Here is a 24,207-nt window from a genome sequence, read left to right as displayed (position 1 = left end):
TGCTTCAGATTCTGCCGCCCAGGGAGTCTGGGCCCCTCACAGCCCCTCCCCATTGGCAGATGGTCTTCACGCCCCTGGGTCTTTCCCCAGGCCCAGAAGAGGGGTGTCGCTGACAGTGTCCAGCCAAGGCATTTCTCCTGACCATCACCGAGTGGGAGGCGGGCACTCCAACCAGACGCCCCAGCCATCTCCAAGCTCTCCTCCTGTCTGTGTAGGAAGCGCAGATATGGTGGGACTTTGACTGCTCAGAAGGAGGACCACGGAGAAGAGTAAAAACCTTTATTTGGAAACGTCGCTGACATGGACACAGTGAGAAAAACACGGGAAGGAGGAAAAATAAAACTAACAAATAAAGAGGGTCTTCAAGAGGATGCAGAACCGATCTCTCCCTTGAGAAAAAGGAGCTTTACTTTGTTTTTAGTGAAAGACATCGCTTTGTGCCAGCAGACGTCCGGGGCCCAGGCCTCTGCACACATGGAGTTGGCAGGGTAGCACCTTGTTCTGGGGTTGGCTAGGGCACAGGGTCGAGAAGTCACCATTTTCCTTCCGTCTCTGGCGACGTGGTCGCCACGTCTACTTCCCCGAGTTCTCGGTTTCAAAAGTGAAACGCAGTCACCACCTCCCATGATTGACTAGTGGGGTTGACATTAAGTGTGAGTGAAATGCTGAGTGGAGAGTCCTGCAGGATCAGAGGGAAAAGTCAAGGTGGGAGGGCAGTGGGGGGAGGAGGGGGTGGTGCGCAGCTGATCCCCCAGAAGGAGAGCGAAATGAGGCCTCAGGACTGTGCCTGGGTTGGGACCGGGCCCACAGGGAATGGGGACAGGACAGGACGCTAACTGGCAGTGGGAGGGGTGCAGACACCCGCGGGGAGGGGTGGGCAAACACAGAGCGGCTTTTCAAGCTTCTCCTTTAAAAACTCTAGCTAGTGGGCTGGTCGGGAGGATCCCGTCACATTTTACTCCACAGCAGTGAGGAGAGCCGCCTGCTAGCCCATGGCCACCTTCCTGGACACCGACTGGTAGAAGACGCCGCCAAGCAGCTCCTGGTAGCTGGCCACGCGGAACTGGTGGCGCTGGCCATAGGCCACGTTGTACTCGGCCGTCTTGTCCGTGACCAGGACGCGAATGTGGGGCTCGTTCACGTGGGTGCCCACCACCACCACGAAGACCTCGATGTTCGCCCGCTGGGCCTCCTGCACGGCCTTCTTGATGGCCGCCGCCGTGGCCCCCTGCGAGTTGCCGTCTGAGAAGAGCAGCAGCCTCCTATCGACCTCCTCCGACGAGGCCTCGCGGTAGAAGCGGGTCACGTAGCTGAGGGCATCGGTGACGTCGGTGGCATCGTTGATGAAGTCCATGCTGTCGATGGTGCTGGCCAGCACCGTGTAGTTCTGCAGGAACTGCAGGGACGCGCGCTCCGGCTGCTGCTGCCCCGTGCCGCTGTACTGCATCACCGAGACCCGCACCTCGTGGGCTGGGTTCTTCCGGCGTGCTGTCAGGAAGCGCTCAGCCAGCCGCTTGGCAAAGCGCTTGGTGATGTCAAAGTTGTGGCTGCCCACGCTGGCCGACCCGTCCAGCAGGATGGTGATGTCGGCCGGGGAGGAGAAGGTGACTGCGGGGTGGGGGGCGGCTGTTAGCGCTGGACTCTCCTTATCTCCAGACCATCGCCCTGGAACCCCTCCTCCCTGGGCCCCCACAGCCCCAGGTACTCACTTGGGCAGGTGTAATCTGGACACTTCTTGTCTGTAAAAGAGAAGGACCCCACACAGTGTGAGCCCAGCAATTGCAGGGACCATCATTCTGCCTGGATCCCCCGTGAGAGGATACCAGGCGTCTCTGTGGAAGGCGCGGTGTGGCCGTGTGCACAGGTGACGTTCCTTAACGCCTGCCCGGCCCCCTACTCGGCCCACTCTGCCCACTAGGAAGGGGTGTCCCCTTAGTCAAGAGCGGCCTTTGAGGTCCCTCAGCAACTATTTCCTGGTCCTCACACCAACCCAGAGAGGGCTCGGGCAGAGCCTTGGCACCTTCTGAGAATGGGGAAACCGAGGCTCAGAGAGGAGGGCCTATAGGTCAGCATGCTGTCCCCGGCAATGCTGACCACTCTGTCCCCACTGCGTGGGGAGGGGCCTCAAGTCTGACCCCGGCAGCTCCCTCTGGCTGTTCACCAGCTGCCTGCACTGTAGACGCGGCTCTGATCCCTGGGCTGAGCCCAATGGACATGTTCTGAGGTGGCGCCTCTGAGCCGTCCTGGGCTCCTAGGCCCATCACTGCACACGTGTGTGGGTGTGCATGCTCAGACCATGGCGATCACGTGTAGACAGAGGCCGAGAGACACAGTGCAGCCCACCCTCTGGGGAGCACCTGCGTGGACGCCGGGCCACATGGGAGAGTGTGGGCAGCCTGTGCGGAGGCAGATGGGCTGCTGGCCCCACGTGGGCATCGGCGCCTGCGGCTGGAGTCACAGTGGAGGGCAGATGGTGTCCCAGCCTAGCTGAGCGGGCTCTGCACCCCGGTCCCTGTGCCCACCTATGCAGATCTGTGTGGTGATGTTCTTGAGGAAGGCGTCCTCCAGCAGTTCTGCGTAGTTCTCCTTGACTAGTGAGATGCCGGGCCGACCCTGGGGTGCGAGGCCTTGGCAGGAAATGACATTGAGCTGGTCGGAACCCGCGATGGAGCCAAACACGTCCTTGATGCCCACAGAGACCACCTGTGGGGGAGGGACAGTGTCAGCACGGCCCCCAGGGAGAGAGCCCCCCCACGTCCCAGGCACCAGGCGGCGGCTGGCGGTGTGCGGGTGGCCCCACCTGGATGTCAGGGCCGCAGAGCACGCTGAGGGGGGTGGTGTCCCTCTGGGTGTCTGAGCGGCCGTCCGTGATGACCAAGGCGATCCGGGTGTTCTGGGTGGGCGGCAGCAGCCGGCTCCGGGTGTACTGCAGAGCCTCTCCCGTGAAGGTGCCCCCCGCCATCCACTGCAGCTTCTTGATGGCTCTGCGGGGCCACAGCACCGTCAGCGCCAGGGCTGGGGTCAGGGTCAGGGTCAGGGTCAGGAGGGAGGCCAGGATCGGGATCAAGGATAGGGCCAGGGTCAGGAGCAGAGTCAGGCCTGTTGTGGGATCAGGGGCCAGGGTCGGGCTCAGCCAGGGTCAGGGTCAGGGCTGAGTGCACAGGGTCAGGCAGGGGCAGGGCTGGTGGGCTCTTGGCGATGTGGATGCAGGCCTGGGGGTGCACTCACTCCTTGAGCTCCTGGGTATTCCTGATGTTGGGGTCGCTCAGGCCCACGTGCTCCTGCATCTGGTTGTGGCTGTACTGCACCACGCCCGCATGCGACTGCCCGGCCTCAAACTGCGCGGGGACGCGAGGTCAGGGGCCTCGGGGTCCCAGCGGCCACCCCTGCCCACTCCCCGCCGGCCCCTCCCTCTGCCATCTGTCCCAGGCTGGACCAGCCCACAGGCCCCAGGGGTGGCTCTCACACGCTGGTGGGCTGGGGTTACATGTTCAGAGAAACAAAGGGCCCAGTCTCTGATGGCCCCGGCCCCTCTGCAGCCTCGTCAGGACGGACCCTTGTCTCCCTGGGAACGTGCATTCTCATGTGAGGGGGCCCAGGGGTGCTGCCTCACCTTGACCAGCTCATCCCTGCTCAGCCGGTCGATGACCTTGACGATGAAGTCCTTGGCAATCTCAAAGTTCTGCAGGCCGATGCTCTCCGAGCTGTCCAACACGAAGAGGATGTCGATGGGGCCGCACTTGCACTCTGGGGGGAGGAGTGGGGAAGGGTCAGCCCCAGGGCCTCCCAGGACCCCCACTCAGAGCAGAGCAGCCCCTTGGGGCGGTGGGCTTGGCTGGGACTCCAAGCTGTGGGGAGGATGGACTGGGCAGGTCCTGCCCCACCTGTCCCTGGTCATGGTAGTTACTGGAGAGCCGGTGGGGTCTGTTACGGGGGGACGAGGAGCCAGCACCCAAGGACCGTGACGGTGTGGGTGGGGGCGTGAGTGCCAGCTGCAGCTCCACAGCGTGCACTGAGAGGGGGCCACCCCACCGCCCGGGGTCATTCTTCTCAAAAGCTAAAAACACACGAAAAACGTTCTAACGAGTTAGAAATGACACTCACCACAGCAAGCTGGGGAAAGAGGAGAAAGAGGACATTACACACAGTCAGGAACCTGCGCTGTGTCAGAAACCCGAAGGACGCAGGCCCTCAGCCACCCCCCAGCCCCCGACGCCCTGACCAGGTGGGCCGCTCTGCCCAGCGGCTGGGCCACCTTGCTGGGCCCCCTGCCCCCCGGGACTCCCTCATGGTTGGGGCACGTGCCCGCTCCTCTGGCTCGCCACTCTCTCAGTCAGTTTAATAGATGACAGAGCTGGGGCCAGGGGACGTGATTCTGTCTGCCTCAGGCGGTCATGCACACGTGGGAGGTACTCACAGCACATTTTCATGATGATGTCCAGAATCTCGCACTCCTGGGGGGAAGAAACACTGGCAGGATGGCTGAACTGCCTCCCCCTCCAGCCAGCACTGCACCAGATCTGGGGGCGAGTCCCGCCCTGTGGCCACCCTCCCTGGGACCACAGCAGGGCTGGGTTTGGGCAGGGGCTCTCCCTTCCCAGGGCACCACCTGCTCTGCCTCTGGGGCAAGGACATCTGATGTGGTCAGGACATGTGGCCATCACGTATGCCCCATGGCCATAATGTGTCCCCCATGGCCATCAGGGATCCCCCATGGCCATCATGTGCCTCCCTGTGGCCATCATATACCCCCTTGTGTCCGTTACATGCCCCCCATGGCCATCACAAGTCCCCCATGGCCAGCATGTGTTCCCTTCTTGCCCTCATGGCTCTCTATCTCCCATGATATCTTTGGCCAAAATGGTCAACCCCCAAGGACATTCACAGACACCCCACTTACGTCCATCTCTGGTCGTCCTGGGGGTCCTGGGGGTCCCTGTCAGAGAAAAGATGAGAGAAAGGCTGTGAGGCCCCCTGTGGCCCCGCTGGCTTCCTGGGCTGTGGCTCTGAGAGGAGCCCTCGGGCTGACTCCCCATCCCATTAGGAGCCCTGAAGGCCAGGGCAGCCGGGCAGCTGAGGCTCCTGCACACGAAGGGCTGGAGGAGACCCTGCAGCTGCCGTCCCCTCTGACAGCTGCCCAGCACTTGGCCTTTCCAGGCGGCCAGTGGATGGGCTCTGGGGCCCTGTCTGCGGCTCACCCGCACTGCCACCGGGTACAGAGTCTCCTTTGGTCTAACGGTGCTGCCTCTGCGGGCACCCGTCCCAGGCTGTGGAGCACCCCCATCACCTCTCAGGTGACTGGCCCCTTCTTCTCTGCCCCCTGAACCCCCCGGCCTCTCAAAACTGCCCGTTCCCTCCCATCCCACCTGTCAAAGCCCCAACCTTCCCGAGACCTTCTGGAGACTCGTTCCCCAAATTCCTGCCCCACCCCGCTCCCAGCCCCTCCCAGTCCCCACTCTCCTGCAGCCTCAGAATCCCAGTGCCCCCACCCTGGCCGGCCAGTCGGACTCACCGGAGGGCCTTCGGGGCCCCGATACCCCTTCGCTCCTTTGACACCACGGGGTGAAATATCAGTGTTCTGAAAGGAAAGAGCATGGCGTCACCAGACACAACTGTGCGTGGCTGGACCACGTGCTGCACGTCTGTCCACCATCTCCTCATCTCCTCGTCTCCTCAGTGTCTGCCCACAGAGCCTCAGCAGCCCCGAGGGCACACGGCTGCCCCCTCCCCGGCCCTCACGGTCGCAGACCCTGGGGCCAAGGCTGAGTCAGGATTTCACAACATGCCACTAGGCTCTGCACTCACATCCTCTCCGGGGTCTCCAGCTTCTCCTTCGTCTCCCTTGAGGCCGGGATAGCCTTTAGTGCCCTGCGGGTGACATGGAACACTTGGTCAGGGGGGCACAGAGTCCTGCAGGCAGGCATGTGCGTGGTGGGCGCTGTGGGTGCTATGGCCCTGGGCTCCTGGGGGGGGGGCGGAGGCTGGAGCCCCCATCTCTGTGGTTTGGCAGAGCTTCTGGGGCCATGGGGGGCAGCCCTCGCCCAGGAGAGGCGTCCTGGCTGTTCCTTTTCTTCACAAATTCTCTATTTTAAATCAGCTTTACTAAGATAGAATTTACACATATTTTATTTCCTTTTTAAGAAGCAGAAGTTTTCAAAGGAAAAGATAATGACAAGGAGACACTGTCTGCCCCGCCCCCCACCCCACACACGTCTCCTGGGGAGAAACTGAGGCTGAGTGGGCCAGAGGACACCCGAGGTTTAGGGGAGACCGGGGTGTGGTCGTGGGGAGCGGCCCTGTCCGTCTGCCCAGAGGCTGAGTCAGTCACCAGGCACCCCAGGCCACGTGGGAGGGGCCTCGGCGACGAGCCTGGGATAAGGATGTGTGTGCGTGCATCTTTGCACATGTGTGCATGTGAGTGTCTTTGCTCATGGGTGTGTGTGTGCATCTTTGCACACATGTGCGTGTGCATGTACTCACGTTTATCCCAGGAGGGCCCCTGCTGCCTGGATAGCCCTGCAGGGAAGGCGGGACTGTGAGGCCAGGCTCTGAGGGGGTCCCAGGCATCAGTCCCTGGCCAGTCCTCGTCTGGGTCCAGCCCAGCCAACCCACGTGTGCCCGGGTGGCCGCAAGGGGTGCTGGGGTGGGAGCTGGGGGCACTCACCGGGAAGCCGGGGAAGCCCTCGGTGCCGTTTCCGGGGGGGCCGTCTTCTCCCTGGAGAGAGCAGACTGAGTCCCAACACTGGGAACCGCCAGGCCAGCGATGACGCCAGACGCGGCGGGCACAGGCAAGGGGCCCATCAGCCTGGAAGGCGGCTCCCTGACCGGGTTGCCGAGGGCCCCACACCCACCTCCCATGGACCTCAGAGCGGGTGGCCGGGAGAGGTGCCCCATGCTGCGCGCAGACGCTGACGCAGCCGTCACTGTCACCGTCCGGTTGCTGAGACCCTGACCCTCAGTCAGAGCCAGGCCTTTGGTGGCCCACGCGGGCCCTGTGCCCTCGGACGGTCACTCACCCTTGCGCCCATGAGCCCGGGGTCTCCGGGGGGTCCTGCAGGCCCTGGGGCTCCTCTGGGGCCCTGAGGAGGAGAGAAGCAGGTTTGAGGTTTGGGAAGAACATCGAGGCAACAGGCAACACCAGCTCCGAGGCACGATGCCTCTTTGAGGAAAATACAAGTGAATTAAGTAAAATAATGTGTTTGTACTCATCAGCACAGTAATGATTAAAAGAAGGATTTTCAAACAGGTAATCTTGGGGCCGGTGCACGTGGAGCCAACCAGGACCCCGTGGGGCCTTCGGGTCCACACCTCCCACCAACTCCAGGCAGGGAGGGGCTCCAGGACGGGAACAGAGATGGGACAGGGACCCACCGGGTTACTGACAGTTACCTGTGGGGCTTGGAACGCAAGCTGCCTGACTGCAGGAGCTCACAGAAACCAGCGGACACGACCACAGTGTGGCCGGGGCGCACGTGTCAATAACGTTTTGAAAAATCATTTGAAAAATCAAATGCTTGTAATGAAAAAATTTTAAAAACCTCCTGAAGCCAAATTTATGAGGCATAATATTGTTCACACTGTTTATCTCTGGGTGGCAGTATTTTAGATTTCAGTTCTCTTTTTTATTGTTTCCTGCATTTCACACATATTCTAAAATTCATATATACCATAAAATGAAATAAAACATTTATCCAGTAAATGGGCTGGGGGCTGTGCCCAGTCTGAAGGGGCCCCCAGGGAAGCACTGGCTGGAGGCGATAGGGTCTGTGTCAGGGCTGGCTGCTTCTGGGGCGGGGGCAGCGAGGGCTACTCACCTCCAGCCCCGGAGGGCCCTCATCTCCTCGGTATCCTTTAGGTCCGATGGGGCCAGCCTCACCCTGCAGAGAAGACACACCGTTGGGCCCTCTCTCTACCCCACACCTGCCCTCCTGGCCCCAGCCTGCCTCCAGGATGCGCCCCCACTGCCGCTGGCACTCCATCGACTCCTCTCTGTGCTGGCGGAGCTCCTATCTTTCTGGGTCCAGGGTCTTGGTCCCGTCTGCACTTCACGGACAGCCCAGCCAGGCCCAGGGAAGGCAGAGGAACTCGCATCCCTTGCAGAGCCGACCGGCCCGCCTGGCCCCTGCACACCCCTCCAGCCACAACCCTGGACTCAGAGGTCTGTCCGCTGGGCCCTGTTATTAGGCTGTCAATTCCCCGAGGCCTTTCTTGGCTGGCCCTTCTCACAAACGTGGACAACTCTCCGTTATCCGCCTGTTCCATCACCCAGCCGTCAGCCGGGAGGCTGCTGCTGTGTTGCTGCCCGCGCCAAGACCATGGAAGAGCCCAGCTGTGGCTGGTGGTCCTAGCACCTGTGTTCTCACAGCCTCGGGCAGCATCTGCATCACACACTTCACCCCAGGCTTGCATACTGGAAACACTGTGAACTCGGGTTCACAGTCTGGGGCCCTGAGATGCTACCCTGGGGACATGAAAAGGGGGGACAGGAAGGAAAATGGGAAAGTGAGGCCCTGGGTGCCCAAGGCCAGGCCAGTGAGAGGCCAGAGGCCATGTCCGGCGGCACTTCCCGGTCCTCCTAGTTCACCCCAAGACACAGGAACACCAGGACCTGCCGAAAGCTGGCTGGGCAGGGCACCCTGGGACCAGACCAAGGCTCCCACTCCTGGAGGGCAGCACTGGCGGTCACACGGGGGGGAGGGGTGGTACCCTCTCCGGGGCAGAGAGGAGGCAGGGAGGCCTGGCGAGGGCCGATGTGCAACAGAAGGAGAACCGGAACAGTTTCCTCCATTTTCCCGATTGCTCAACTGCTTTTTCTTGGGATTTGGAAAAACAATTTCCCAGAAAGTTCCCCATGGACGCCATGATGTCGGAGCCGATGGCCTGTTGGGTCTGGAGTCGTGGAGGCTGTGACAGGCTCAGGAGACGCCCGAGCCCTGGGGGTGGACACAGTGCTGAGGCTGGGAAGTTGAACGTCCAGTGTGGACAAACTTGGGTCCAAAGCCAGCCCCCCTCAGCTCCGGCCCCTCAGGGGAACCAGCGCATCCCGGGTTGGGGAGCAGGCCCTGGTCACGGCCGGAGGGACAGGGACTCCTCCGCAGGGCAGCTTCCTGCGAGGCTCCCCAGCAACGCTGGTCCTGAGCCCTGGTGGGGGCATCCCTCTCCCTCATACTCTCTGGCTGTTTCCTTTTTTTTACAGTGACTATTAATTTCTCTCAAAATTGGGAACATAAACAAGCAGGCACTGTTGGAACGCTCAGGAGTAAACCCCGGTGACGGCTCCTGCCTTTAGCGGCTTATGCTGTTTGTGGCTCAAGCAACTTCGGGAAGGGGGAATGGCGGCCCAGGGCAAGAGCTGATCATGTGGCTGTGCGCCTGACCCAGCTTGTCCCACAGCACGGGAGCCGTCGCGCCACTCCTTGGTGCTGCCTGGAAATGTCACCAGCAGCAGGACCAGGAGGCCTGAAGTAAAACCTACTGTGAAGCCCACGTGATTACAAATGGGAATCGGGCAGAACTTGGAAGACTGTGGGCACAACCCAGCGATTCCAGGAAGAGACACACGTGGCTACCGGAGTTCAAATACGACGAAAGTGCATTTTAGTCACCGGGAAAGATACTTCTGCCATCAAATGTGTTGTGACGATAGGCTCACTATTCACAGAAAAAGTCAAGCTGGGTCAAGCCCACCTCACTACCAAACCTGCGACATTTACTCCAAAGGCATCAAAGATAAAAGCAAAAACTGCAGTAAAGGGGGGAATGCATTTGGAACCTTGTAAACGAGCAGGACATCCTAGCAACCAAAAGCCACAGACAAAGTCAACATGCAGGTGACAAGCGAAAAGGTGTCTGCACCCCAGACAGGGGCCTCATACCATCAACCCAAGAATCACAGCCTCCCAGGAACATGAGCCACTGCGGGAAGAGCCAGGAAGAGCACATGACAGCCTGGAAAGCGCGAGACCTCGCTCAGCCTTTCCCATAAACAGTTGAGCAAACCAAGAGAGGACGTGGTTTTCACCAGAGAAGCAAAAATGCACATTTGAAGTTTGATAATATCTCATGTTGGCAAAGGTGTGGGTACCGTCTATTTTACATTCTCAAGAGGAATGTAAGTTGGGCCTCTGTAGATACATAGGTAGGATTATTTAGCAAAATCAATGCACGCACACCCCATTTGGCCAAGAAATTCTCCTGCTAAGAATGTACATTCTGCATATAGCCTTGGAAGTATTTCAAGATGGATGGGTGGATGGATGGATGGATGGATGGATACATACACACATACATAAATGTCGGATGGATGGATGGATGATAAATGATAGAGATGGCTGGATGGATGGAGAGAGAGATGATAGACAAATGGTAGAGACAGACAGATGATAGATAAACAACAGAGATAGATGATGGATGGATGGGTAGATGGGTGACTGGCTGGGTGAATGGATAGATAATAGATGATGGATGTACGGATGATAGATGATAGATAGATGGATGACAGTTGGATTGGTGGATGGATGGATAGAGATAGATGGACAGACAGATGGAGAGACAGATAGACAAGCTGACAGAGGCAGACGGACGTTGATATTTATCAAAGCATTTTTCTGTTAAGCAAAATACTAGAGACAATCTACACGCACGCTGAGAGGGGACAGATGGCACATCAAGTAAGTTTGTACAGTGGAAACAGTGACACCGAAAAGTTTGGCGGGTCTGGAGCGCTGACCTGGACAACTGCCAACACATATCACTCATCACGGGCGGATGCTAATTGTGTAAACTGCAGGCGCATGAGGCCACTCTCACACACTCTGTGCTTTTTCTAGAAGGATTCTAGAAGAAACTAAGTTTTAGAAGAAACTGAGCAGTGATACCTGTGGTGGGGGAGGGGACAGGAGCATCCTGTTTTTCCATGAGCACCTCCTCCTGTTGCAGTTACTAATTTTAACCATTTCTCTCTCGTGAAACAAAACGAGGTGGGACAACTCACTTTACAGGAGTCTTTGAGCCCAGAGAACTTCTAAGCCTTATTTTGAGAGACGTCATCCTCCCTCACTGCCAAGGAGGAGGAGAGCCAGACAAAGTCAGGAGCCCACCAGAGGCCTCCTCCACTCCCACGTGGCCCCCTGGCCCCCGGAGATGCCTCGCTCCTCAGACAGCTGGCTGCTGGCCAGCTCAACTGGGATTACGTGCGAGGAAAGTTTTCCACTGAGCTGGCCCTGCTGTCTCCAGACGGTCCGTATTATCGAATAAATGGATCCCTGCCCGCCCCCTTCCACCCACCCTGGAATGGGCCTGAGGTGCATTTTTAATGCTCGATCAGGAGAATCGGCAAAACATCTCTGCCCTATTGTGGATGGTTCTTTTTTGTTATTTTTTAAAATTCCTTTTTTGCTAAAACTCCAATTTCAAATTTCTTTCCATAAGAAAAGCCACCAAAAAACTGGAAGCCATGAGCCAAGCCCCACCAGAGCCCAAAGCCTGGCCACCCTGGACCCAGCGCCATCTCACAGCCCAATACCGGGAGCTCTCCAACCCCTCTTGGTGCTGTCACCTCGTCCTGCCCCTGGGAAGTCCCCAGGCTCAGAGGCCGCTCCTCGCGGTCTGCCTGGACCTCCTCCCTGCGTGGTCCAGCAGCACACCTCACCCTCAGCACAAGGGACATGGGGACGCCCAGGAAGCTGTCCCACCCAGGAAACCCCCATCACAGGAGCAGCGGGTACACAGGCCAGAGTCTGGGGTGAGCTGAGAGGATCTGGCCACCCAAGACGGAGGGGGACTCCAGAGAGGGAGGTACAGGGAGGAGGAGGAGGCAGGATCATGGAGGGTCCCCTGGATGCTGCAGGCATCGTCTACCAGGCCCCCTCGTGTGGTCTCCTGCGAGGGGTGGTCCTCGCAGGAAGGAGGTGGAGATGAAGCCCCCAGTCCTGGTGATGTGGTGCCACCCTCTAGAGCTGGGGGCGTGAGGCTGGCCGGAGCCCTTGCTCCCCCATCTCGGCATAGCCAGGGTGACGACCCCCAGAGGCACAGGGTCCAGGCAGGGCCTTCCTTCTGAGCCCTCAGAGATGCACAGTCACCCCAGGTCCCCGAGGCCTGACGAGCCCCTGTCTGTGGAGGCTTCAGGGCACAGGCACCCTGGTGGGAGGCCTGGGACAACAGCCACCCAGTGATGAAGGGCAGGAAACTGCCTTCTGGATGAGTAGAGGACAAAGGCTCCATCTCAGGCCAAGAGCCCAGTGACTGAGATGCTGGGGCCCCAGGCAGGGCAGCACCCCAAATCGCAGGGTCTCCAAGGGTGCATAGGCCTTGGGCACAGCCCCACCCTGCAGCGACCCTGGGTTATGAGAGGACGGTGGTCCCTGCCAGCCCGACGTCCTCACCGCACAGGTGGTTCAGTTCATGCTTCGAGTTCACTTGTGCCTTGTGTCTCCCCCACTGGACCGCCAATCCCTGAGGGCAGGACCAGGCTCCAGACTGGGCTGTGCGGGAAGCTGTGCCCCCTGCCTTCCAACACTTCCCCCGGGGTCAGCCTGGGCTCCAATGGGGCCCCCAGAGCTCTGCCATGAGGCATCTGGCCCCCAAGGGCTCCAGGACACCACAGGATGTGGCCACTTCAACAAGCCCGGCAGCCCGGCCCAGACTGCCCCTTTGTCCAAGGGCTGCCTGGCGCTGATGGCTGTCCCAGCACCGACCGCTCTATGTGCGTTCACTCCGCCCATGGACCACTGTGGTGGGGACCCCAGACTCCAGGCTGGGGTCTGGAGAAGGAAGAAGAGCTGAGAACACAGTCCCACCTCTCCTTACCCCTGCAACTCACAGCCTCCTGTCTGCTCCCCCCGCCCCTGGAGTAGGGGACCCGCTCCCCTGACTCCTCCCCTTCCCCTCCCCCGGTTGGCTGGCAGGTCAGATTCTCTGCTTCCTGAGGCCCCCACTCTTCTCTCCCTCCCCAGCATGGCCTCTGGAAGGCGTCGCATCCAAAAATTCTGGAACTTTCCATGCACTGATGCTCTCAAGTCTACCTCCAGCCAGGATCTCATGCCTGGGATCCAAATGCTGAGTGAGCCTCTCCTGGGGCTGTGTCTCCAGTGTGGGGTGCCTGATGTCACGGGCTCAGTCCTCCGTGACGCTGCCGCGTGTGTACCCTGACCTCGATGGCTCACTGCTGGGCCTCCACCCTCTTCCGCCCTCCTCCAGAGCCAGCCCAGCCAGGGAGCCCCTACCCCAAGGGCAGAGTGCGGGGGGCAGCAGGGGCATCTGCCCATTCAGCTCTGTGCCCTGGCAGGTGGCCCCTGATGACAAACAGGTCCCTCTGTGATCCCTGGGTGTCTCAGGGCCCCAGGAGCTGGGCCTGCCCTCACCAGCTTGCACTTGGCTGCCCCTGGCTCCCACCCCCAGCACCCCCGCCATCTCCCAGGCTCACCCCCTGCAGGAAGTGCCCTGAGTCAGAGGTGGAGAGAGACCTCCCCCTAAATTCATGAGCAGCTGGGAGCGTTTCTGCTCCAAGATCCAAATAGGCAGACCTAGCTCACATGTGGACACCCACCCCCACCTCATCCCCTGAGAGCCTGGCCCCCTACCGGGTCTCCGGGGACGCCGACAGGGCCTTCTCGTCCCTGGTCACCTTGGGGTCCAGCTTCGCCCTGGGGAGGAACAAGCAGTGAGTGTGGGGCCAGGGGAGAGCGGCTGCCCCGGGCAGATGGCCTTTGGAGGAGGCCTGGGGGCCCAGAGCCGGGAGGGGCCTCTACATGCTGTGGCCTCGTCCTCCTGCCCCCACTTCTCCATTTTTACCACCATGTGGCCACGTGCTGGGCCATCCAGTGGCTCTTGCGGGTTCCGCAGGTGGCAGTGAGGAGGCAGCAGCCCCCCTGAGGCCTGGAGGCAGCTCCCCACTGTGCCTCTTGTCCAGTGAGGCTCAGGGACGTCCCGGGCCTGGGAGCTGGGGTCCTGCCAGCCAAGCCTCAGGGCCAGAGCTACAAGTGGCCTGCCATACCCTCTGTGTGCCTGGCCTTCAGTCTCATCTGACCTCAGGGTGGGGGGACTTGGAAGAGGGTTGAAGCCACGTTATCCCTGCTCGGACGTCCCTCCAACCCCTGCATGGGGGCCGTGGGCCCTGGGGACCCCCAGGGAACGAGGTGGGGTCAGAAAGCTGAGTCTCCCTCCCCGTGACCTTGGCCTCAGACTAAGCTTGCTCTCGCCACCAGGACACCCTCCTGGTCAGGCATCTAGAGGAGGAGCATTTCTGCCCGAGGGGTCACAGCAAGAGGGACCGCACGGCCTCTGCGGAGTCCTGTTCTGGGGATGAGAGGTGGCATCGCCCGTGTCTGCAGGTAGAGGGCTGGCCGCATCTGACACTGGGAGACCTGGGTCCTTTCCACCACAGTCCCAGAGGGTGGGGTGGGGCCTGTCCCTCCACCCTGCTCTCCAGCCAGGCGCTCTGGGGGTCCAGCAAATCCTTCCCAGTGACCCCCGAGGATGGAGGAAGCCCACCCCACTCCCGGCTGGGGAGCCTTCAAGATGAAGGGGCCACAGCCACGGGGCCACCACAGCCTCTCGGCTGCAAGGTTCGTGTGGCTCCCACTTCCTAACATCCCCTCTTGACGGTTTAACAAAAGAAATTTCTTCCAAAGAAGAACGCAAGCTCTGTCTGCAGAAACACTTGTGGAGCTGGCGGGAGATCGAGACAGTTAGAAAAGCCAGATGTGAGATGGGAGGGCCTAGTTGAGTGAACTGTGTCACACGTGCAACTGCAGCAATGACAGGCGTGCAGCACCGTGAAAGGCGTGGACTGGGGACAGAACACGCCGCCGGGCGGGTTGTCGCAAGTACTGCAACCGCGATCTCGCCGACCCCGCGTTTCCACGGGGACAACACCTTGCAGGCTAGGGGCACCCCAGTTGTCTCGGTGATGTTTCTAGGCTGTCAGTGACGAGGGCAGAGGGGGCGAGCCCACCTCCTGCCTTGGCCAGGCCCCTCGAGAGGACCCGGGTGAGAGCACGGCTCCAGGGTCTGGGATAGGGGCAGCTGGGTTCCCCGCATGTGCCCGGGACTGTCTTTGGGAAGACAGGTGAGGGTGCGGGTCCCATGGAGTCTACTGTGTGCATCCTGCGGTTCTGCCGGCCTGACCCCTGCCCCTCAGCAGACGGGGTTCCAGCTTTAGGAACGTGACTCACCGGGTCTCCTCTAGGGCCCCGCACGCCTGGCGTCCCCCGTGGTCCCCTTTCCCCAGGGCCGCCCTGTGGGGAGAGAAGCAGAGGGAGGTAGGGGAGGGACTCAGACAGAAGCTTGGGATCTGTCAGGCGGAGATGCTCCGCGCCAGCCATACGGCCACGTCCCCACTAAACGGTGAGGCCCAGAGCCCAGAGCACCAGCCCCCGACTCACCCTGTCTCCGGGGGGACCGTCAGGCCCTGAGTTTCCCTGGGATCAAGGGGAACAAACACAAGTGTTAGTTTGGACGGGGCTCTGCCTCAGGCTCTGTAACAGGGCAGGAGGCTGACCGGGGTGCTCACCTCGTCGCCAGCTTCTCCCTTCTCTCCAGGGGGACCAGGCTCACCGGGCTCGCCCTGTGAGGAAGGAAGACAGAATCGTCCATCCGTGATCCAGTGCAGGGCCCAGGGCCGCAGCTGGCCTCTGTTCCTGGTGGTCTCTCCCAGGGCCCGGCCCCGCCCTGGCTGCACTGGGGGGCTGCATGCAAGCTCACCTCATCTCCAGGGGGCCCTGTGTCCCCCGGCCTCCCGGGCTCTCCATCGGCTCCCGGTTCACCCTGGAAAGATCAGAGGGTCAGCCTGCAGGAGGCCATGCCTGGCCCTGGGGGGCTGGTGATTCCGGGCTGAGCCTCCTCATCCAGACTTCAGGTCGCTCTCCCTGACCAAGCACATGAGCCTCGGAGGCCAAGGACCCTCCCCAACCAGCCACATCCCTACAGGAATCCTCGAGTCGCCTCCCTGCTGCGGACTCAGCCCAGACACCACGCACGGCAGAGGCAAGCCCAGTTCTGGAGGGCGAGATTCCGAAAATCTAGTCCCGGAAATCCAAGAGGACGTGCTGGGGGCAGAGTCTAGTTGCCTCTCCTCTTTCCTAGCACTTCCTGTAGCTGAAACCCCAGAAAAATACCGGCAACGGAAAACTCTGCTTTAAATTAAACCCAAAATATCATCTCTTCATGTTCACGTCTCTGCCGACTTCCCGCCATCAGCATCGCTGTTCACTCCTGAGTTTTGATGTCTACGCAAGCAGACGCATTCTGGGATGGGACTTGGGGCTGGGCTGTGTGGACACTGAGGGCTGGCCCCCTGGGCCTGGGCCGAGGGCAGGCGGGAAGTGTCAGGATGTGGTCTCGGGTCGTGGGGAGGACTCCCCTGGGCAGACGCGCCTGCCGTGGGTGGCTGGCAGGCGGTACGTTCTACCCAAACCTTTGTTCCCGCTGTTCTTGCCCAGGCTCCCGCCTGCCCAGGGGGGTCATCTGCTGCAGGAAGGATTTCTGACTGATGCTCAGAGGACCATGAAGCCCGGCCCCCAGGGGCTCGGCTCAGGTCACTGACCTTTGCTCCTTTCAGTCCAAACGCACCAGCGTCGCCCTTGGGCCCGGGAGGTCCTTGAACGCCCTGGGGAGAGGACGGCAGAGGTCAGCCCAGCGGCTTAAACGAGCCGGCGGCGAGCTGTGCGTAAATATGTCAAAAGCCGCGGAGGCAGGTCTGTATGCAGCCCAGCCTGCGGGGGCTGCTTGGAGCGTGAGAAGAAGGGTGTGAGCCAGTGTTCACTCCCGAGAACTTTCAGTCTTAAAACGCGGGTGAGAGAGAGCCACTCACGTCCAGTCCGGGCGAGCCCTTGCAGCCTGGCAGGCCGGGGTACCCTGTCTCCCCCTGGAAGGAGGAAGGCAGAGTCAGTGGTCAAGGCTCTCGGCCGTGGCTCATCCACCCCTTCCTGGGACATCCCCACCCTGGGAGATGCACTGAGCAGGGCCCAGCGGCTTGGGATCCACTAGGACCTCGGACTTGGCAGCCACGTCTCCTGCCTTTTACACCATGTCCGAGTTGCCAGGAGGGACCGCACACGAGACCCCCTCCACACGTCTCGGGGTGGTCCCTGGCTCTGCCCACCACCCACTCCCCGAACCACGTGCCCCAGCCCCCTCACCCACGGAGGAGGGGTTACCTTCATGCCATCCACACCGTCGATGCCGCGCTTGCCCTTCTCACCCTGCAAGGTGCAGAGACCCGAGAGGGTCAGATGAGGGTCAGACCCCTCCCCCGGGGCAGCACACAGCCCCCTGCCACACTTACCTTGTAGCCCTTGGGTCCCCTGGAGCCCTGCGGAGACAGGAAGGGAGGATGAGGGGGGCAGTCCCCCTGTTGTGGGGCAGGTTCCCCGGAAATCCCAGGGGGGTGGAGGAGGATGGAGGGCAGCGAGGGGGGGGCCCCCGCCAGCTCCGCTTGGCCCGGCCAGGCGGGGCACAGGCAGTGGCATCCTTGCGTAGGTGAGGCGGGCGGCTCCAGGCCCTGAGGAACTCATCCCGAAGTGGCTCCTCACTTACCTTGTCCCCTCGGCTCCCTTTTTCTCCCTACACAGCAAACAGAAGAGGAAACAGGGCTGTTACAGCAGCGTCTGGGGGGACGACCCCGGGGACAGCTGTGAGGGGTCTCGGCTCAGCCAGGAAAGCTGCCCGGAAAGAGGAGGAGGGAAGGCCTACCTTCATCCCCTGGTAGCCAACGGGTCCGAGGTCCCCGGGCCTTCCCTGGAACAGAGGAGGGAGCACGTCAGACCCCCGGGGCAGAGGCAGCCCCCACCCAGCCCGCTTCGCCCCCACTACACTCAGGCCTGGTCAGCCAGAGGGATGGAGCTGGCTGACCGCTGGCCAGGCTGGACCCCGGCCCCTTCTCTGAAGGCCCCCCACTCCTGGGGACCCCTCAGAGGAGCTCCAGGGAGGGGGGAGGTCAGGAGCCCCCAGGAGGAGAGGGGTTTGTGGGGAGACTGGCTGGAGCAGAGGCCCTGGGACTTTCCTGGCAGACCCCCCCCGCTCCACCCCCCAGTCCCAGCCCCTCCAAGGGCAGGCTGGACACGTGGGGGCCCGAGGGCTGGTGGGCCCCGCCAGGTGAGATGCACAGGAAGGAATGGCTGTGCTGTGCGCCCCGGGCCCTCGTCGCCCACAGGACCACGTCCTCTGAGGGTCAGGCCACGTGACCACGGTGCTCAGAAACCAGGCATCCTTCTGGAAACTTCCTCAGCTGGTTCCCCAGCCTCAGGTTTAGCACCCCCGCCCTGCAGTCAGCCGCCCGGCACTCACGGGGTCTCCGGCTTCTCCTTTCTCTCCAGGCAGACCCGGCTTCCCTCGTTCTCCCTGGAACACAGAGCAGATCAAGGTCAGGGGACGCTTGATGTTTGTTTCTAAAAGGCTGGTGAAAGGGACCCCTACTTCCTCACAAAAAAAGGTTTAAAAAGACATTCCGTTGGTCTATACCCTTCGCATGATTTGCAGGCAGCTTCCCTGTCACCCGTGGCCCATCGTGGGGTCTGCGAGGTCAGGTCCACGTGTCCCCTCCCTCGCAGCGCCCCGGCCATGGGGCTGCCCTGCACCGGCCCCACTGACCCCTGAACCTTCCCTCTCTGTCTGGCCTGTGCCTGTTCCTGCCACTGCTCTGGGCTCCCAGGTGGGGGTGTGGGTGGCGTGGGCAGGCAGGGGGGTTGACACAGCAGCCCCTACACTGCTCAGCTCCCGTGGTCGGCGGCCGCAGGGCTCCAGGGCTACTAGACCCAACAGTTTTTAGGAGAAACCAGAAATCTGGACTTTCATGAGCAATCTCCCAAATTGTAAATATTGGCAACTAATTTTGATTTTGGAAATCTCCCTGTGTGAGCCACGCCTGGACCTGGGCCCTAAGCTCGCACCCCGACCCACAGTAAGCCCATCTCCAGGGACAGAGCTGCAGGGGCTCGTGTCCTCCACCTCCGGGAGGAGGCCGGCATGGTCAGACCCCAACACCCCACACCTGCCTTTAGCCGCCAAGTCAACCCCGGGGTCCCTGGACTCTCCCCCTGGCTGGGGGCACCTGCTCAGCGAGGGGCGGGTGCAGCAGGTGCTCAGGACGGCCCCATCATGTCCCTAACACTCGGGGTGCCAGGCTGCAGGGACGTTCCTCCCACACCTCACCGCCTCGCGGAGGTGAGCAAGGGCGGGGTGCGGCCACTCACCTCATACCCGGGGTCGCCCCGCAGGCCTGGGGGTCCTCTGGCGGGCTGCAAGACACGAGGGCACAGTGAGCCCGAGACAGTGTCTGGGGCAGCCCCGGGGGCGGGCAGGGGCCACACTCACCTGACACTCGAAGGAGCAGCACTGCCAGAGAAGGGACAGAGGGACACGTCAGAAGTGAAGGCGCCGCGGCTGCCCTGCCGCCCGCCCCACGCTCAGACGCCTGGCCCGGACACAGGGCGGCGGGAGGACCCCGCGGTGGGAGGGCCTGGAGGCGATGCCGTGGGGTTGGGTGGGGGGCTCTTACCACTTGCTCCACATTGTTTTTCTGAAAAGTGAAATGGAAAAGTCAAATTAATTTTTATTCTCAGCCACAGGATTCCCAGCATCTGGCCACGGGAGGCCACTCACGATCATGTCGGTGATGGTGTCGATGGTCTGGCTGATGATCTCTTCTGCGTCGCGGCTCTGCCCCCAGTCGGCCGCCGTGAAGTTGCGCCGGTACGTGTGGTCCGTGGCAATGATGCTCAGACGTGGCTCCTGGAGTGGATGGGCCGGAACGGGGGATGATGTCCACGCTGGTGGGGAGCCCCGGGCCCCCATCTCTGCTGCTCCCCAGGCCCCCTCCTGCAGTTCGCTGCCTGTGTCCCTGTGCCCCCTCCCAGGCCACAGCCCCCACGGGGACCCTACCAGGTGGTCAGGCGTGATGGCCACGGAGAAGACTTTGATGCCCAGGTGCTTGGCCTCGTTGACGGCGTCCTCCAGGCCCCCGCATGGCTCCTTGTAGCCCTCGAGGGGGTGCCCGTCGGTCACCACGATCAGGTACTTGTTCTCCTTCAGGTGGGAGCCACTGCAGGGCGTGGGTAGCCGTGAGACCGGCCCCGGCCTGGCTCCCTCCAGCTGCCCCTGACCCTGACCGCTCGGGGCCCCTTGGGAACTACAGAGCCGAGACCCCAGAGCCTGGAGGGGCTGGAAACCCCGGAGAGGCCTAGATCCAGGGCAGGTCTCCAAGCGCATCTCCTGTTACTCTGGACAGTCTGTTTCTCTCTGTTGATCCAGGGGATAAAATGGGATTATCCAAAAGGATATTAAAGCAGAGAGTTTTGTGGGATCCCATTTCTCTAAAACACTATTTTGGAAAATGCACATATACCAGGGGAGAGACAGGTCCTCGCCCAGCCTGGGGCATCCTGACCGTGAGACCCTGGCCACAGGCAGGTGGAGGGGTCAGCCAGGCAGCTGCCCACTGCCGCGGGCGGGGCCCCAGGAGTGTGGCCCGGAACTAATTCTCTTTCTGGATTAGTCAGGTAACTGTTGCTCACTGAGCGAAGATTCAACTCAATGTGCGGAGCCAGCACCGATGCTCTCCCAGGAAACCCCTCCCTCTTTCTCTCTCTCTCTTTCTGTCTCTCTCTCTTTCAGTCTCTGTCTCTGACTGCAGACATCATCTCTGCTTGGCCGAAGGGGAGGCAGTGACGGGGCGTTTCAGGGCCCCCTCACTCCCTCTGTCCTCACTGGTTGAGGAGACAGGGCACAGCTTGAGGGAGGGACAGAGAGTGACCCTTGGCAGCATGGGGCAGGCAGGGTGTGGTTGCCAGCATGACTCCCTCAGCCACTAGGACTGGTCCTTGGGGATCTCAGGCACCAGAGCTCGGTTTGCCAGTGGTGAGCCCCTGTGTTTGGCAAGTTTGGCTGACCAGAAGATGGGTCGGAAAGTGGTGTGCCCTCCCCAAAGCTGCCCAGGGACCGAGGCAAACCCCAGGGCACGATCGAGCCGCGTGTGGCTGGCCCGGGGTGCTCACCCCACGAGCAGCTCCTCCAGCCCCTTCTTGATGGCGCAGTCTGTGTAGGTGCCCTTGCCGAAGTACTTGACCGCATCCACGCTGGCCTTGAGCTCGTCGCGGCCACTGGGCATGCGCGTGAGCCCACGGATGATCTCCACCTCATCACTGTAGTGCAGCGCGCCAGCATTCCACACCAGGTTTCGGTCACACCGGTAGTACCTGCGAGCCGTGCTGGGGGTGAGCCGTGGTCCCCCAGGCCCACAGACCCTTTCACGGTCAGTCCCCCAGGGTGGCCCCCTCCTGCTCCCTGAGCACTGTCCACCCAAGGGCACAGTGCCGCCATTTCACAGTGGATGGGCTGCCCAGCCCCGTGATGCCCGAGAGGGACAAGCCAGAGAGCCGTGGGCTGGCCGTCTTGGGTGGCCCTAGGACGCTGGGTCCCTGCCCTGGGCTGCATGTGGGTGGGGTGGGCAGCAAGGCCAGGCTTCAGCCAGTGAGTGACCAGCACGTCCCCTGATCTCCAGGGGCCTGGGATGAGAACTGTGTGTGCTGGGACCCTGTTCCAGGTGGGCAGACCCCGCGTGGACAGCAGTGGGGCTGGGTGAAGGTGGGCAGGAGGGAGGCGCTTCTCAGTGGGACGCTGGTGGAGGATCCCATGGACTGAGCAGCCGCCTCCCTCTGCCCTGTGCACTGGGGCCTGGGGCTCTCGGGTTTGCTCTGCCAGGGTATGGGGGTGGCCGTGCCTGGCAGCCCGTCCAGCACCAGTCGTAGGACAAGCCCACCCACTTCACAGGTGGGGAAACTGAGGTACAGGGAGCTGAGAAATGAGGCCAAAGTCACCTGGAGGGGGACACTGGCCACATAGCTGCCCCAGAGCCCCCTCCTGTAGTGTGAGACACACCTGGGCCCTCCCTGCACAGCGTCATGGACTTGTGCATTTTGGGTGAGTTTGGGGTTTCAGATCCTATAGTTCCTGCATTGGGAAGTCCCCACCCTCTGTTCCTGAGGTCCCTTCTAGTGGGCAGGAGGCTCAGGACCAGGGTGAGCCAGTCAGGGGGTCAGCGGGTCAGCAGAGACAGGGTAGGACTAGGGGTGGGGCCCTGCCCGGGTGAGGCGCTGGGGGAGGAGTCTGGTTCTGACCGGTGCCCCTCCTCCCACAGCCCTGCCCCTCCCCCCACCCTCCTCACCCTCCAGGCCAGTCCTGTGCTTGGCCACACCCGCTGTCCGGGGCTCCCTCTGCCTCCTCCTAATGCTTCAGACTCTCAGTTGGATGAATGAGTGAGTGAGTGAGTGAGTGAATGAACGAAGTGTGAGGTGCCCTAACCCAGGAGTAAGGCCAGCAGTCCCTCCAGGCCCCTGTGTTGGGGATGTGGGGACATTGGGACATTGGGGACGCTGGGACATTGGGATGTCGGGTCCAGGATGTAAGTAAGCCCTCATCATCCATGTGGGCAGTGGTCAGTGTCCGTGGTTGGTGATGGGTGCCCCCTCCGGGCACCAGAGGCTGCACATGGCCTTGGGCCAACCCCCGAAATTCACTCAGTTTGGGTCGGAGGCGTGTTCCCTCGGTTGCATTTGGGGAACCAGGAGCCCCGCATCTCAGACTGTTCCCTGGGCACTCCCTGCTGACCGTCACCCCCAGTCTGCTCCGCCTCAGATTCAGCCCTTCTCTGGCCCATCTGAACCCCCGTGGACTTGGGAGGGGACTCGGCGGCCAGGCCAACACCTGCCCTCTCAGATGGGGAAGTTGAGGGCCATGGCAGGGGCGACACCGGGCCGGCTCGACCCCTGGGCCCACGGTGTCCCTGCGAGAGGCTCAGAGCCACGCAGGAGACAAGGTCAAGGGCGCCCAGTCCTACCTGTCCCTCAGGTTGTCGATGAAGCGCTTGGTGAAGGCCTTGACCTTGTCCACCAGGGCCCCGTAGGGCTTCAGCCTCAAGGCCACGCTCTCGGAGGTGTCCAGCACGAAGAACAGGTCCACGGGGCAGTCTGGGCCAAGGACGGGAGAGGGGAGGGCCTGTGCTGGCGCCCTGCACCCTTGGGGCACACCGAGGCCCCCTCTGCCCACTGGCACCCGTGAGTCTCCCACCGGCCCCCAGGCACCTCCCTGGGCAGGTCAGCCATGGCCCAGCCACCCCCACTGCGCCGACCGTCCCCCGTCAAGAAAAGCAGCAGTGCCAATGTGCTGGCCCCAGCGACAGGCGGGTGATTGCGAGAGATCTGGATGCAGCCTGGAGTCGCTGGCTCAGCTGGACCCACCAACCCGCCCGGAAGCACAGGGCCCCGCCCTGGTCTGGACACAAGACTCTGCTCCCTGCGCTTCAGGCTGAATTCAGAACTACAGGGGCAGCGCCTTTGAGAAAAGGTGCCTGAGGCCGGGGGACCATGGTCTCCACTGACCGCCGGGCAGGGGATCAGGGGTGGGATTAGGGAGTAACTGAGGCAGAGAAGGAGCAGCGTCCACCCTCAGGACAGCCCCTTGGAGCCGAAAGCTGAGTCCCTTCTGTGCTCCACCTCGCCAGGGTCCCTCCCGCCTCGCCCAGCCTAACGGCCCCTCGAGAAGGAGAAGCAAGAGTTGATGGGAGCCTAGGGGGCCCCTGGGAGCTGGGAGCCCAGGCGGGGAATTTCGAGCAACCCCAAGGCCCCCATCACACGTCGAGGGAAAGGGCCAAGGTCCCACTCGGGCGTCCCGGCTGGACACGTCTGGCCCGGGCCCGTCTCCTGGGCAGTAAACGGCGCGGAGTCCCAGATGCGGCGGGTCCACTCACCTTGGAAGGCGACGGTCCTCACGGCGGCCGTGTCATCCTGTGCAGCGGCCCAGCAGGCCTGCAGCAGCAGCAGGAGCAGAGCGCTGGCCAGCCTCATGTCCCCCGGCCTGCGTGCCTGTGCTCTCCCGCCAGCCAGCCGAGTTAAGCGGGAGGGAGGAGGGCGGAGCGGGGGGAGGAGCCAGGCGGGGCGAGGGCGAGGGCGGGGGTCCCTCCTGAGGCTGAGTCACTCTCTCTGGAGCAGCTCTGGGCCTGGGGACTCGGCCTACAGGTCTGGGGACGTTTGTCACCGACAGAGTATCGTGGCTCTCAGGTGAAACAGAACAAAGCTGCAGGCGAGTTCAGGACGTCGGAGCAAGAACGTGCGGCCCCAAACCAACGTCCCAGGAACCTTTGGTGGGTCCCAATCCGGACATCTTCGTGTGGATGGATTGGCCGTGTCCCCCTGTGGCCACACTGACTGCTCTGTG

The 24,207-nt window shown here is 61.9% G+C and overlaps 1 protein-coding gene across 1 annotated transcript; it reads right to left on the bottom strand.

The window, feature by feature from the left end:
• Positions 1 to 265: 265 nt before the first annotated feature.
• On the bottom strand, positions 266 to 23,902 carry COL6A1 (collagen type VI alpha 1 chain). Its single transcript, XM_001488351.6, has 35 exons — positions 23,741 to 23,902; positions 22,832 to 22,961; positions 20,991 to 21,191; positions 19,879 to 20,038; positions 19,600 to 19,728; positions 19,496 to 19,516; positions 19,312 to 19,332; positions 19,191 to 19,235; positions 18,286 to 18,339; positions 17,692 to 17,736; positions 17,536 to 17,562; positions 17,285 to 17,311; positions 17,157 to 17,201; positions 16,811 to 16,864; positions 16,544 to 16,606; positions 15,703 to 15,765; positions 15,512 to 15,565; positions 15,384 to 15,419; positions 15,174 to 15,236; positions 13,581 to 13,643; positions 7,815 to 7,877; positions 7,017 to 7,079; positions 6,665 to 6,715; positions 6,481 to 6,516; positions 5,806 to 5,868; positions 5,513 to 5,578; positions 4,901 to 4,936; positions 4,418 to 4,454; positions 4,105 to 4,113; positions 3,614 to 3,747; positions 3,229 to 3,338; positions 2,801 to 2,984; positions 2,523 to 2,703; positions 1,710 to 1,739; positions 266 to 1,608 (listed from the first exon to the last, which is right to left on the bottom strand). The coding sequence occupies exons 1-35, from the start codon at positions 23,835 to 23,837 to the stop codon at positions 986 to 988; spliced, it is 3,084 nt and encodes a 1,027-aa protein (XP_001488401.2). The 5' UTR covers positions 23,838 to 23,902; the 3' UTR covers positions 266 to 985.
• Positions 23,903 to 24,207: the final 305 nt, after the last annotated feature.

Source organism: Equus caballus, chromosome 26 (assembly GCF_041296265.1).
Source record: "Equus caballus isolate H_3958 breed thoroughbred chromosome 26, TB-T2T, whole genome shotgun sequence".
Taxonomy (NCBI): Eukaryota; Metazoa; Chordata; class Mammalia; order Perissodactyla; family Equidae; genus Equus; species Equus caballus.
Note: the sequence above shows the minus strand (reverse complement) of the source record. Positions and strands in the feature narration are given on the sequence as shown.